General features: G+C 52.6%; 1 protein-coding gene across 1 annotated transcript; it reads right to left on the reverse strand.

Annotated features, from left to right (window-relative positions):
- Nucleotides 1–856: 856 nt before the first annotated feature.
- On the reverse strand, nucleotides 857–12,218 carry HEXA (hexosaminidase subunit alpha). Its single transcript, XM_026068283.1, has 14 exons — nucleotides 10,699–12,218; nucleotides 9,856–9,954; nucleotides 9,446–9,511; nucleotides 9,207–9,253; nucleotides 8,655–8,765; nucleotides 7,637–7,738; nucleotides 7,401–7,533; nucleotides 6,380–6,560; nucleotides 5,867–5,953; nucleotides 5,439–5,511; nucleotides 4,357–4,537; nucleotides 4,023–4,113; nucleotides 3,147–3,251; nucleotides 857–2,534 (listed from the first exon to the last, which is right to left on the reverse strand). Exons 1-14 carry the CDS (start codon nucleotides 10,751–10,753, stop codon nucleotides 2,471–2,473), a joined length of 1,395 nt encoding a protein of 464 aa, XP_025924068.1. The 5' UTR covers nucleotides 10,754–12,218; the 3' UTR covers nucleotides 857–2,470.
- Nucleotides 12,219–15,323: the final 3,105 nt, after the last annotated feature.

Consider the following 15,323-nt stretch of genomic DNA (forward strand, 5'->3'; position numbering starts at 1 on the left):
GCGGGCTCAAGTTTAAGTGCCGAGGTGCAGGCAGGTGGCCTCGGCATGGAGGGAGCTGCTGGCCACCCCTGTTCCGACCAGAAACATGTTTCAGAGCACGAAAACCTGTCCTCAACAGTCTCACGGGGACGAGACACTTCTGCAAAGTTTCAACGGATCAGCATTTACCAAGGAAAAAATCTCATATGGAACCAGGAGCTCTAATTATACCATCCTTTTGGAGCTCTTTAGGACTTGACAGCACATCAAGCCCCAGCACAATGAAGCAGCTATTATTATTTGTGTCTTTCATGTTACTCAATTTAAGGGAAACAAACCCGCCAGGAGCGACAGGCGGGTAGACTGGCAATCCTGGCTTGGTCCAGTTAGCCTAACTTCCAGTGCACCTCGACTGGTCTACACTGGGCTTCTCGCTGAAAGCACAGCAGAAGCACCAGGCATTGCAACCCCCGGAGCAGGCGAGAGGTTTAAATGCCTAGAGCAGGCTTCCCTCCACCTTCTCCTTCAACGTCCCCCCCGGAACCCAAGGCCAGGACAGCACCGACAAGCACAGAGAAAAAGGACACTGCGAGTTTCCCATAGAAACTTGGAGGAAGCCAAGGAGCTTTTCCACTTAGGAAACAGCGCACAGGAAGACAGCTTTTTCCATCCCACTATATTCCTAGCCCCTCTGATGGAGGGGGGGGGGGGGAAAAAGTCCCTCTTGCCCCTAAATTTGGCAATCAGCTAAGCTTCCCTGCTCCACTGTGGCTGGGCTCCACATTTCTTTCAAATTAAAACTGAAGTGGTTTTTGCATATCACTTCGAACAAGTACTGTTTGGGCATCCCGTTGCAGGAGGGTAAAGAAATCCACAATTTGCCATTTTATTAACRTTTTTAATTCAAAATTAACAATAGTAAAAATTTTCCAGCCGTAACGGAGAGCTAACAGCAGATCTCACGCTCATTTAACACCCAGACACGCACACAACATGCCTGTTGTACAGGATCTCTCCCTGAGCAATCCCCACACTGGGGCTGAACTGGGTATCCAGTAGGGCAACCCCGACCATCAGAGGACAAGAACCAAGACTGCCCCAGCTCATCAGACCAGCAATGCAGCAACACCAGTCTCTTCTCCAAGGAACCTACTCTCCACCCACTCGGATGCAGGAGAACTGGATTGGAGCCCACCTGAGGGCAGAGCAGCAGCAGGAGGATGGGTAAGTTGGCTGTGTGCTGAGCAGGGGGTGACGGGTGATGGAGGGGCCAAGCGGTGACTTGATAACATCCACAGATGCAGCTTCCCTGCTGCGGCACAGCAGGTTTGGGAGGTTCCTCCAAGGGGCTTCAGGATCTCTTCTCAAAAGAAGCCAGAGAAGGAGGCGGCAGCAGACAGGGTTTAGGGCAGCAGAGATGGTGGCTTGAAGGCAAGCCTCCTGCCCGGACACAGCCAGAGCACTCGGGGAAGCAGGGGGAGAAGAGACAGAGACAMGGACAGGAACCAACAGGCGACATGGACCGCTGGCATATGGAGGGCAAGACCTCCTACACAAAAGGCAGGGCCACAGAAGGAAAACCAAGGTGGGTTGTTCTGCACAGTGACATCCCGGCATAGGTATGGTGCTTTGTCAGCGGGGAACAGTTGGGGTCAAGGCAAAAACCCCAGGGGAGTCCACAGCTAACCTTGGCCTGCAAGACTAGCCTTTCCCCCGYGCACACGTTGCTGTGTGACTAGGGACTAACTTTCCCTCAGCGGGGATGAAGTCTGTGATATTGGCAGGGATGAAACAATTTATCCAGCAGAGCAGACAGCCAGCAGGCCAGACAGCCTGGCTGCCTACAACAGCAGCAGTAGCTGGCACGGCAGGGCTGGTCCTAACCCCAAGCCCTGACCCAAGAGYTGGGCCAGAGGAAGGAGAAGTAGTCTACTATACCTGCAGTAGTGTACTCAGCACACAGGCAAGGCAGGGTCTGCAGCTCTGCTTGGAGGGAGGGGGAAATCCACCCGAAAAAGCAACCTGGAGCTTGGCACTGTGGGGCTGCAGTCCCCGAGACGCACGCGTTCAGCTCCAGAGCCACGGGGATGAGGTGCAGCAGGATATTCTTCCACTGGCATCGCTGGAACGGGCCCGCTCCAGAGTGAGGCCTGCCCATCTCCGACAGCAAGCTGATCTGACAGCGAAAATCCTGGCACAGTCTGCCAAGCCCCAACAGAGCATGAAAAGGCACCTTTTCTCTTTGGGGTCATTTCTTTATAGCTTTAAAAGAACTAATAAGAATAGAAAAAGAGGCAAAGAGTGCACAATCAAATAAAAAATTGCTCATTGCAACAAGACAAGAGCAAATGTAGGGAAATCCCTTTAACATGCCAGCAGCTTTGGAGGAAGAGAGAGAGAGAGAGAGAGAGAGAGAGAGAGAGAGAGAGAGAGAGAGAGAGAGATATGATTCCTCCTGCACACAGAGGATGAAGGCAGCAGGACTCTCCATTCAAAATCCACTGAATTCATGATCACAGTATCCTGTGAAGAGTGGCTGAGCCTGGATGCCACGCCTGGAACACAGCAAAGACAGAGGCGTTACAGAGGGGGCACCAACAGAGGCCGTGGTTAGGCTCTGAGTAGTTAGAGGAGCACAAGTTAGCCATCAGCACCCAATTTCAGATGTGACGTGCTCAAGAAGGGAGYGCTTTTCATCCTGCACTCACAGATTGCAGTTTTTTTGCTCACTTATGGAAGCAAGGCATAAGGGCAGTTCCCCCTATAGAGGCAGGGGAGGCAGAGTCTGGTTGCTGCTTGCAGGAACAGCAAGGGTCACAGAGCAGAGCCTGGTGCTGCAGGAGAGGCAGCGGCTCTGACGGGTGCCCCTTCCCCATCACAAACCCTCTGCTCAGCACGGCCATCAGCTCACGCGCACGGCAGGGGCCCTCTTCCAGCACTGCACAAAGCAAGCTCTGCCCGCTCACAGGCATGAGAAACGCCTGGGAGTTTCAATAAGAACAAGGGTCACTTCACCCTAGGAAAGCCCACCTCACCCTCACATCCCACACCGTTACCCTCACTGCCGTCCCCAGGGTCTCACTAGAGCTGAACGTCAGAGATCGTGTCTTTTGCACCGTCCCCCTGAGCTGGCACCTCTTCAAGCTCCCTGCAAGAGGGATGGTTACCTGAGGAGCTCGCAGCGGAAGTTGGCCAGCCGCACGTATGCATCTTGCAGGTTCCTCACTGTCGCATTACTCCAAAGTCGCTCAGCTACAGCCCCAGCTCTTGGCCTGGAAGGAACGAGGGACAGAGGCACTCAGCTCAGAGAAGAGTGAGAAAGCTTCTCGCAGAGACCTCTGAGCTCCCAGAGGCTTTGCTCTGATTTAAGACCTGGAGCTGCTTCTAGAGATGCAGGTGTAAATTCAGGGAAGATGGACTCCATTATCCACAAGGCCCAGGCAGCTTTCCCTGATGGTAACGGCACCACCACACCCAGACGTGGCTGCGTTTACTGTGAGCAGGACCATGAACACAGCCAGCCTGAGCATAGGCCCRGCTCTGAGAGCAACTGGCTCAAAATCCACAGACTCAGAGAGAGCGTAGTTCACATTCAGAGGATAGTTCACCCTTAGACAACAGTGGGGAGGGAAAGGAGACCCCTTCCAGTCAAAATGCAGGGAGGCCTGGAGAAATGCAGGTGCCCGGTTCCTGCCCCAAGTCCTCCAGCATAAAGCACATGGCTTCTTCGTATGGAAAGATCCATTCCCAGACACATGCAGATCAGGATGCATCCAGATGACAGGACAGAGACCAGGATTAAACATGTACTGGTTGCAGCAGCAGGTTCTATAGGGGTCTGTTTCAGTCTTACAGGCAGCCACAAACCCTAGTTTAAGCCTCAGTGAAGCTCCTGCTACCACAGACATGTTGTCAAGGGACAGAGTCAAGTACCATTAGGAGATCAAACCGCCAGAATTTGGTGCACGTAACTCAGTGGTGAAGGAAACAGGTCTGAGCCCTGCCCACATGACTCAAGCTAACCTCCTCAGGACTTCTCTTACCAGAGCCTGGGGGTCAGGTTAGTGACATCCACATATTCGCCCCACATGCAGGCCTCTCCGCCGATCACTCGATCCTTCTGCTCAGGGCTGCCTGCCAAAGGAGACACCATTCAGAGGACCAGGCATCATAAAAGAACATGTGATTTACTGCTCTGCCCACAGAGGCGCCTGTAACAGCAGTGAGCTGGCTCAGCTATGGAGACTATAGCAGTGACAGGGCCACTCAAGCACCTTCACATCAGCAGCGAAAACAGATTAGCAAGAGAGCAAGCCCTGGCACTACCTCCAAGAGGCAAGTCAGCTGCCATAAGGGAACCTGACACAAGGAACGCACCTTCGAACTTCAAGGGCTCCACCTGGTAGGCCTCCATCCAGTCCTGCCCATAGGAGATGTGGTTGAGGTACCAGGGAGCAGAGAGCAGAGCCCTGTAGCCAGCCTTGGTGACTTGYGCCATCTCCTGCAGGTATGGCGTGGCGTTCTCCTTCCATACGTGGACGATTGTATCTGGCCTCACCTGGTCCCACAGCACACACGTGTGAACCCCRTGCACAGAATCAGTGCAGCAACTGAGAGCACCACCTCCCCTCACAAGCAGTGTCCCCAAACCATCCACACCTCTGCTGTGTAATGCCTCTCCCGAACACCCACCTCCCGCCACTCTGCCCAGGGTCCTGCCCCAGAAACAGCCCAGGACTGGTTATGGCAATAGTGGGAGCTAGAGCTATGCATGGTCCACAGGAAGCGGTGGAGTCTCCTCCGCCCTCAGGGCTGCACTTATAGGAAGGGAGAAGAGCACTTTCCTACCCTGCAGCAAGGACAAAAGCCACGGACCAGTGCAAGGTCACTATGGTCRCAGGGGCAGCACAAATCCTGCATCTCTGATGTGTTCCAGCCCCAGCCCAAGGCCTCCTTCACAAACCTGCAGCTCCCAGAAGCCACGTGAATGGCAGAACTCAAACGGAGAAAACTGAGCTGGCAAAAGCCAGCAGCTCCTCGGGTGCCTTCCTGGCCAGACAGGGAGGCTTTAACAGCGGGATAGCACTTGGCTCAAGTGACACCAGCATGAACTTGCTGAGAGAGACTGGGAGCAGACCCAGCAAGTAACCGCTGCTGCTCTTAGGAAGGGATAAGTCCATTTGCAGAGCACACCCCAAGCAGGGTTAAAACCTGCCTCTTGCAGCTACATATACAAGAACTTGGAGGAAAGAGCCTGTTGACAGCAGCTGGACAAAGCCACCATGAGGGCAGAGGGCTCTCGCCAGCACTGTGTCAAGACCAGCCTCAATCCCCTATCAGGGTATCTCCCACCAGCACCAGCACAGCACCCCCAGAGCACACCAGAGAGTCTGGCCAGGGCGCTGGCACTGCTTGCCCAAGCACAGGGAATCCTTTTAGGGAAAGCAGGCAGCTCTCACCTTCACTCCATTGTCAAACACCTCCTGCCACACCACGTAACCCTTGCCAAAGGAAGAGATGATGTCCAAAAGCCTGGAGCAGAAACAGTACTGAGTTTTGGATACTCCCAGCTACAGTCCCCTCTTTTTGCCAGTTGCATACAGCCAAAGCAGAAGCACCGATTTTTCCAACACCCACAGCAAGACATAAAAGTGCTTCTGAAGAAGGGTAAGGGAGAAAGTCTGGACCCTCACAGGGCTCCCTTCAGGCCCAGGCCTCATGGTCTGGTCTCCCAACAAAATGTGGCCAGGCTATTCCCTTTGGGGTCAGGGAGCCATGCCCAAAGGTGTGTGCTCTTGCAAAGGAGATACAGGGTCCCCATGACCGCAAAAGACATTTGCGTAGGTCATATACTGCAGCTACAGGCCCCAGACACAGCCATCCTTACCGCTGGATGTAGAACGACTCTAGTTTTGTGAAATCATCACCAAATCCCATCTCCTGCATGAAGGCACGGATTTTTGGATTCGACTTCCTGTGTATGAGATAGAAGGGAATAAAAGCTCTGCATTCCAGAGTGCTGGAGTAAGATTAGCCATGGCCAAGGCTTTCCATGCTCTCTCTCTGCCTAATGAAGCAGGAGGCCAAAGATCTGCAGATGARCATGGCCAAGGATTGATGGGGTGGGATGCAGGGGTCCCATGCTAAATTTCTAGCCCTCTGGCTCCCTCTTACATGCAAATAACCGTCCACTCTCACCCTGCCTCTCCCGATCTTTTCGGGTGGCTGTTCTTTCAGGTACTTGTCATCCGTCCCTAAGCACATGCCTGGTGCCAAGGCAACAGAGCACTGATCCTGTTCCAGACCCTAGTCCCAGACACTTCCCCAGCTAAACTGGATCTTGTGATCTGCACTTTCCCCAGGCCCTGTCCAGACTGACTTCAGACTGGGCATCACTCACCAGCATGTGAAGTCCACCTCATCACCACCAAGGTGAAGAAAGAAGTCTGGGAACACAGCGCTGACCTCTTGAAAGAACCTGGTCACAAACTCGTAGGTGCTGTTAAGGATGGGGTTGATGGGCCCATAGGTCCCAGAAAGATTCTTGCCCGAATAGCAGGGAGTTAGGAGGCCTGGAGCACCTGGGTCACAACAAACCCAGCACAGTGAGGAAGGGGTTAAACACACCCATCTCTCCCTGCATAGCCACCCAGACCCTCCCCAGCATGGCCCGGTGCCTGCCACGGACAGAAGGTCCGGGCGCAGTGCATGAGGCATAACCACAGCAGCAGAAACGTGATCCCAGCCATGGYCCTATTCCCTTATGAAGATTCCTAGGGGAAACCGCACACAGAACTGTTGGGAAAAAGATAATGTTGGTGCAGCCCCCAGCACCCACTCCCGGTTCAGTGCACCCACTGTGGACGGGGAAGGGGAGGCAGCCACAGTTTTGGCTGAGACCACATGCACAGAGCATACTCCAGTGTGGGCCATTTGGAGGGAGGGGAAGGAAAGAGGAAGACAAAGTAGCATTTTCTGGAGCTTCTCACACCTCCTGTGAGACACGGACRAGGAGGTACTCCCAGTTCTTAAAGCAGGGAGCAATGTATCAGGACTGGGGGCCCAGCCAAGCAGAGTGAGAAAGCTTGGTCAGCCGCACCCTCAGTTAAACCCAGGATCCTTGCTATACCYCATGAGGTTGAGTTTTGGCAGAACAAATGTTCCAAAAAAGCACCCAGCTTGGAACCCAAGAAGAGATGGATATGTTTTCCCTTTGGATGTTGTTCCTGAAGTTGGACCACTGGACCCTATTTCCCCCAGCTGATGGCCTGCTCCTCCCCAAGCCTGCCTGTGGGACATAGCTGTCCACAGCCCGCTACTGGGATCCAGGCTGCAGAGACCCTTCCTCCCCCAGACACCACTGCAGCTCTCCTRACACCCGCACCCCTGAACGGGGGCCCCAGGCATGTTCTGCTCCTTACCTGGACCCCACGAAAGGGTGTGCCCAGGAGTGTCAAACTCTGCGATTACTCTGATGCCACGGAGCCGGGCGTACTCGATCACCGCCTTCACGTCACTGGCTGTGTACACGTGGGTGATGGCATTGAAGGCTCCCTGGGGAAACACAAGAAGTCACAGCGCCTCGCTCCCTTGGCATAGGAGTGATCAGCACTCCCCATGCTCAGCGGGGAGCTGCACAATGAACAGGATGGGTTACCTTTCTGCTGAGCTCTGGGAAGGTCACGCTCTCGTATGGGAAAGATGGGTCATCCACAATGTGCCAGTGAAACACATTGAACTTGTTGTAAGCCATGACATCCTAGGAAGGAGCAGGAACAAGGTGAACATTCCCTGCCTTGTCTGAAAGGTCAGCCGGCCTGTTGCAGAAAGAGTCTGAGGGACCCCAGGTCCTTGCACTCCAAAGGGACAAGGTAAACATATAAAGAGCRTCCCCAGATGCTCCCGGGGCTCCAGGAGTCATTCAGACACCTCTCTGTCAAACCTGTGAGCACTGCAAAGAGCTGCAGAAGGCCAGCAGTGCTCCTGCTGACAATAAAACTCCTGTTTCTCCATATAAGTAAGCCAGTGATTGAGACCTGGATGTTTAATTCTGCTTGAGATGAGTGCAGAACCACCGCCCACTTTTGTCTAACGTGACTGGGAAGAAGCTAGCATTTCCCTTGCCTTRGAAACAATCTGGCTTCAGAAAGTAAGCTGGGTTGCAGGGATCTAAGATACCTCAGGATTTTCTTCCTTCTCCCACATACCAAGGGAAGTGAAAAATCACCCACCTGAGGCAGCTGTGAGTTACACTGRGCACAAACAGAGGCATGGCCACAGAGCACTGCACTAGGAAGGGCCTGCAGCATGGAAGCATTTTTCCGTGATGCAGATCAGTGTACAAGAATTGAGGTCATGCTGCCATCCCAYCTAACCCTGCTGCTTCATCTAGAGGCACGCAGGCTGGTTTTCTTCAAAACACCTAGGTTTGACAAGCTCTTCCTTGACAAGCTGTGGATGGCTGCCCCATGCCCAGCTGTATGGCTGGCTYTCACTAGATGGCTCCTGTGATCTTTGGAAAGAACCAACACAAGCGAAAGGTCTCCCAGCCACCCAGGGAGTTCMCGTCTATCCCAGAGAAAGGGACTCCTGGCTAACCCGCTCTGTCTCCCAGACAGTGCTCRACTGGCTGTCAGCGGGGCAGGACACAGGCCTCGCAGCACCAGGTGCCCTACCAGTGTTTGCAGGATGGCTTTCAGAGGCAGGTAGTGACGAGAGGTGTCCAGCAACAGGCCTCGGTGACGGAAGCGGGGGAAGTCCACAATCTCCGTCTCGTTGACATAGTACTGCACACAGAGAGCACGAGGAAGAAGTGAGCAGGGCTCCAAGCAACACAGCCATTAACAGGGGAGAATYAGGGTCCTCTTCAGCCCCAGGGCCAGCAGGACTAGGGGGGGTATCCTCACTGCCCAGCACACAACCCCACTGCGTAAGCCAGSCAGAAAGAGCCACAGCACTTTACCTGCTCACAAGGCAGCGATCTGGCTGGACTCTGTCTTCACGAATCACTGTGTGGCCCTTGACATGACAGGGCTGTGCTGCCCTGCTGGAAGCCCACCAGCCCCCAAGTCCCCCAGTGATCCTTAGCCTGTACCCTTGAAGGCAAGAGCATTAGGGAGAGCTGGCTCACTGCCCCAAAGCTCAGCTTGCCCCCCTGAGGCGACGTCAGGGCTCATATCACTGTGAGGGCTCACGTTAGCCTGCCTGCACGCGAGCCTCCCACTCACCGTGCCATCCTCGTCTCGCCCAACGAGCTGGCTGAACGTCTCCAGGCCTGTGGGAAAAAAAAAAAAAAAAAAAAATCACACAGTTACTTTCTCAGCAGATTCCCCCAAAGGAACAGAGCACAATTAACAGGGAGTCTACAGAAAAGAGGCACAGAGAGCTGTCCCCATAGGCTTAGGGGCAGGGAGAGCGGGAATGTCCATCAAAGCTCTGTTACTCCCAAATGCCAAACACACCTCACCTCTGAGAGCTCCCCAGACAGCATCCGCAGACAGCAGCAAGGAGTCCTCCGAGATGGAGAGCTTATCTGAAACACAGCACGAGACAGGTCAGCCTAGGCACTGGGGCCCACACTCCATCACACACCGCGACAGAGCACGACAGCCCCAGCTACGGGGCTGTAGCCGGACCAGGCAGCAGTTTTGATAGAGGACTGGTCCCTGGGATCCCAGAAAGCTGGGGCTTATTTATTTTGCCTCTCCCACTTTCTTATCAGCATCCTCAGGTAAGTCACTCCCTCCCGTCCCCAGTTTCTCACCAATACGGCAAGGATACCCCCACCTCGGGGGAAGCACGAAGGGCTGTATGGCACCAGTTCCAACTGATGGGCACAGAGACATCTGCGCTCCCGCTCCAAACCCCAATACTTACAGCTCTCCTTGGAGTCCAGGCTGGGAAACCCATCACAGCCTGGAGTGGCCACAGAGACCAGGAGCTGGGTGCAGGGCTTTCCCCAGGGTTGCTCATTCCCTGCAACACACACAGACCGCAGCCGTTAACCCCCCTTGGCTCTCTCCCGGCTTCCCGAGCCTGCTGCCTTCCTTCCAGCCCCGCTAGTGATGGGGATGCAGAACTACTTGGCCTGGCCATAGCTTTTAAAACACACAACAGAAACTGGCACCTCTTCCTTGACCCTGGGCAGGTCCCAGGGTATTCAGTAGGGGTTTCTTTTGACACAGGAAACCATGACCACGTGAGCAGATCCCACCCTTCAGTGCAGAGAAGGTCTGCTGGTGAGGAAGCCCCAAGGACAGGCTTCCTGGCAGCAGCTTAAAGGAGCACACCACAGAAGGAGAGACATCAGAGCCTGGTTTAGCAGCAGCTCCCAAGGCATCCTTGACACCAGGCCCTGCTCTAAGCAACAGCCCCAACTACCCAAGTCTTCTCCAGGAGGGATGAAGAGCTTCATATTTCTAAACTCTCCCTGGCTTGGGCAGAAAAAGCATAAACCCAAGAGCTCTCCTATCCTACCCGCACTTCTCAAAAAAAGCAAAGAAATCTTCTAGAGCAAAAAAAGATGGAGAATGAATCCAAGCATACTGCAAAGTTGAGCTGAGTTAGGTGTCACTGTAAGGCCTCCCAAAGCTAACCCAGCACAGAGAGGTTCCTGACCAACTTCAGCACTCTGCAGAGTAGGTCCCATGTGCAGCAGCTACAGGAATAAACCCAGCCACATTYGGATCCCAAGCAGGAGCTCTCGACACTCTTCCCTACCTGAAGAAGCACTTTCAACAATGCTGCACAGCCCCAAGTCCTCACTGGAGTCCATGGGAGAAGCTCCCCCAATGCCGAAGGGAGGTGTTGAGCCATTCCTGAGCAGTGCAGGTCAGCCCACGGCAGTCTCCAACCAGCAAGAGCACAGGTTAGCTGAGCAGAGACCCTGCTGATCGCAGCCAAGGTACACACGAGACCACCACAGCCCTCAAAGACACATCACTCCCAGGAACAGCTCAATACGGTCACTGAAAACTAAAAAGCTTAGCTTTGAGTGAGTCTGGTCATAAGTCAGACACCAAGCAATCTTCAGAAAGACCCTGGCACAGCCAGCACTGGGGTGAGACACAGGGAACACATGCTCTGAAGCTTGCAGGAGCCAGGAACCACAAACATTTCCATGAAGGAATGGCAAAACTTCTGTGGAGAGAAGGCAGAAGGGAAAAATATTCCACAGTCTTAAGTTTCCTGTTCAGTTATAGACAAGCTGGTAGCCAAGGCAACTTCACAGCGGTGCAAACTGGCATGCTGAGCACAGCAGCAAGGCCTGCTCCCTATGTTTGGTGAGATGGCAGCTCACCAGGGACAGCACCTCGTGTCACACATTGATACATGGGAAACATCCTCTTTTCTTTTCTTTTTTTTTTTTTCTTCCTAGGAATCTTCTTGGGACAAGCATTTCCTAGYCTCTTCCTCTCTCACTGCCACCCAAATGGAGTTTTTGAGTTAGTGTGGAGGGATTTAAGCAGCAGTTTCCAGGAGCGGAACAACAGCCACAGCTCTGCTCTTCCCAAGGCTGAGTCAGGATTAGGAGGACTGTCTCCAAGGTGAAGGCGTTCCTCAATTTTCTATTAAGCATTGACTGTCCTTGCTTCCTCTCAAGGCTGCTGAAAATTGCTGCCCGGCAATAAGTCAAGCACTGCGGAGCACAGTCCTTTACACCAGTCCCATCATAGCACCCCTTGCTAAACCTGTGCAGGGAGACACCACCGAGMACAAGCCATCCAACACAGAGAGCATGGCAACCATCAGCAGCATGAACCCAGCTTGCAAGAGCTCCAGACAGTCCTGATCTGGAAGGGGAGCCACCAGAAGGCAGAGCAGAACAAAGTTACCAAGAAAGCCTGTGCTAAAACCGAGTCGCCTGCACATGATTCCTCACAGCTTTCTTAACTAAGGAGAAGGCAGGTGCCAGCAGTACCAAGCTTAGAAGACAAGGTAGACAAGCATGGCAGCAATTAATCACCTATTAAACCCAACGGCTGAGGCTCATGGTTGTAAACAACACCAAGGTGATGGCTATTGTCACGGATTGGAAGACAAACACAGTAAAGCAACAGTCACTAGTGGCAATAAGACATCAGGGATGACAGGTCCTGGCTTGAGCTTCACGTGGGGTCCTGGGGCACACTCTCTCAAATCCTCCTCAGAGGCACTCAGCTAAAGGATAGGAGACAAGGGAGAAGCAGCAAGGGAAATTCCAACCAGCAATAAGGAAAAAAAAAAAAAAAATTCTTCATCTTGAGGATGGTCAAACACTGAAACAGGGGCCCAGTTCTCTATCCTTGGAGAGGCCACAAACTCAGCTGGACACAGCCCTGAGAAACCTGATCCAGCTTCAAAGGTGGCTCTAACCAGGTTGGCCCACTTTTGGGCAGGTGGTTGACCACAGACCTCTATATGTCTCTTCTAACTTCAATTAGTCTTTGATTTCATGCCAGAAGTCCAAAAGTAACTCAGAGTTTGGACATAGTCTAGAAATCTCTAAAACACTTTCAGACCCTGGCAATTTGCAACTGCCCCTCACAATGTAACACCAACGACAGCTGCCATGGGGATTAGCCCGCTTGGGAGAGCGGTTGCCACCCTCCACTCAGCAGAAGAAAGGACTCTCAGAAATGTGCTTTCAGGGCACAAATCGCAACTGCAATGCTTCCATGTTCTGCCACCAGCCAGAACCAACACCCATGAGATGAGGCTGCTCCCCAGAAGGCAAGAGGGAACAGCACAGTAATATTTGGGGACCTTGTTTGGGAACACGGGGCACTCATGCTGCTGAGAGTCTAGCTGATCAGACCAGCTCTGCCTTAGCATGCTTTCAACAAGTTGGGAAAAGATGCTGAAGTCCCCTTAAGTCTCTGCAACTCAATCAGTGTGCCGGTTTGTTGAATTGACATACCAGCTTTCTAAAATGGCAAGAAAGCTATTTCTTTATTTTCTCTATTAACAGAAACTACTTCTTTCCATACAGGATTTCCATTGCCTCTTATTACTGGTCACTTATGGGGATAAAAAAGGAAGGCAAGGAGGAAAAAAACCTCTAAAATTAAGCATGTGTAGTCTGAGTCCCACATAAAGCAGGGTGTATGGGAAGTGCTGAGTATGCACACGGACCTTGATCTGGTGATCACAGGAAATTGCTCCAAGTGATYTGAGGGTCATATTTCTCTCTGACAGAAGCAGGAAAACATGAATAATTACACCAGCCATTTTAAGCTTAGTTCCTAGCAGCAAGAAGAAACAAGAGGGGTCTTTGCAGCTATCAAAATTTGTTTTTTATTACTACTTACAAGACTTGGATTTAAGAAATAAAATAAGCCAAACAGTTCTTCTCAGTGTTTCAAGCTTGCCTTTATCAAAGCCCAATACACTCGAGATGAAGCAGAGTGGCTTCCAGTGCCGTCACCCTTCCCTGCTTTGATCAGCAGCGACAGAGTTCACGCTGACGTTTAAAACATTAGGAAGCAGAATCACTAGCTCTTTTTGATGAATGGAGCATTTCATATTTCTCAGATGCAGCGCCTCAGGCTGCCTGCAGACCCACGCAGGCATTAAGCGTCAGCGTGTGCTGGCTCCACGTTCGCAATGTTTGCCTCCGCGAAAGCAGCCAGGGAATTTACTACGTTTCATCCTATACACACCACAGGCACTATCATAAAGAAGTCGAGAGGCAATAAACAGTTATGACTTGTCCCAAATCAAGCCCAGGCTCTCAAAGCTTTTGCTTTTCCTCACCTTACACTATAGAAAAATCCAGTATGAACCCAAGAGTCACTACCTCTCTTTGCCAGAAAGGCCGTGGGACCTCGGGATGCTTAATATCTCACCTTACAAAAAAAGGTGCTCCTGGACAAAAACAACCCCCAGCAAACATAGGTGTCCGTTTGCGAGAAACGAGCAGGAGGCAACAGGACCATCCTTCCCTAGTGCAAAACATCCTACTGGACACACAGACAACTGCTACAAAGAGGAAGAGCCATGACTCCTGAAAGCACCRCAGCCAGAGCAATTGCAACACTGCCAGCAGCTCTCGCCACGGTCACGAGGAAGAAAAGGAAGCAAAATGAACCACYGGGGAACTGAAATGTGACCTGAAGRAGATAACRTGAAATAAAAAGAGAAACAGCAAATTGACCCAGTAACTCCCTGAAAGGAATGCCAGATAACCGGCACTCCCTGTGCCATACAAGGCTAGATTTTTTTTCCTTTAAACAAGCAAGCRCTTCCCTGCATGTACCACAGAAACACTGCCCTTTACTGTGAGAATCAAATCAAGCAACTGAGTCATCAGGAGACAGGCTCAGCTATCTGCCCCAGCTGAAAGAAAAGAAAAAAGAAAAAAAGAGCAGTAGGTAGGATTCAAATAACTAAGATTTTCACAAATAACAATTTTCAGACAGGGAGCATGAGCTGAGCATTGAAGCTCAACATCAGCCTGGGCTGTGCTCTCAAATTTCGAATCGTTACAAACTTGAGCAAGTTGCTTTATAAGAACCAGTTTCTTTAATTCACCAGCACCTGCAAAGCACCTTGAGGCTCCTGAGCATGAGGGAGTGACGTACTCCTGAGCTGACCAGGACTCCGACCTAACGGCGCAAATGAGAACGAGGGGCAACACCAGAGGCACCATGAGTTATTTCAGTATCTAATCGTTGGGCCAGTGCATCCCGGCTCCCGCGAGTAGACTGTCACGTGAAATCCATGGCTAGGCCTGGAAGAAAGCACGCTGTTGACGGCAGCCTCCAGGGAACGTCCTTCTGCCACCCGTTCCTCGCAGAGGAACCCAGACAAGCGTTTGCCCATAACAGGGACGTTCCTGTTCGCCCGAGGCAGAACCGGACCCGTTCTGGGGGCAGTTACCACATCAATGCGATGTGCAGCATCGCGCCACAAGCGGCCGGACCTGCCGCAACACTATTCAACACCTGCACACAACCGTGCCCGCGCGCCTCCCGCTGCTCCTATGTTCAGCCCAAACTCCCCCAGGCCAGCGCTGCTTTTGCACGATGCAAAAACCTAAAATGCCACTCTCGGACAACACAAATCAAACATCTCAGGAGAGCGCTTTAAGCAGAGCAGAAACGCTGTTGCCACACTTCACCTCAACGATATCTCAGCGCCGGAGCTCGGAGCACCGGACCTTTGGTCTGTAGGGCGTCAGCTTATCGGGTTAAGCCATAACCACGCAGGGATCCAGCTCGCTGCCGGGCGGTTTGCGCAAGCCGCGAGCTTACAGACTCTGTGTTTTGGTGTTTTTCCCCCCCCCCCCTTTTTTTTTAAAGGGCAGAAGCCCGTGTTGCCCGCGCGGCCCTGCCCGCGCTGCCGCCCCCGTCCCTCAACCGGGC

The sequence above is a fragment of the Apteryx rowi genome, unplaced genomic scaffold, assembly GCF_003343035.1.
Source record: "Apteryx rowi isolate R43461 unplaced genomic scaffold, aptRow1 scaffold_27, whole genome shotgun sequence".
Lineage (NCBI taxonomy): Eukaryota > Metazoa > Chordata > Aves > Apterygiformes > Apterygidae > Apteryx > Apteryx rowi.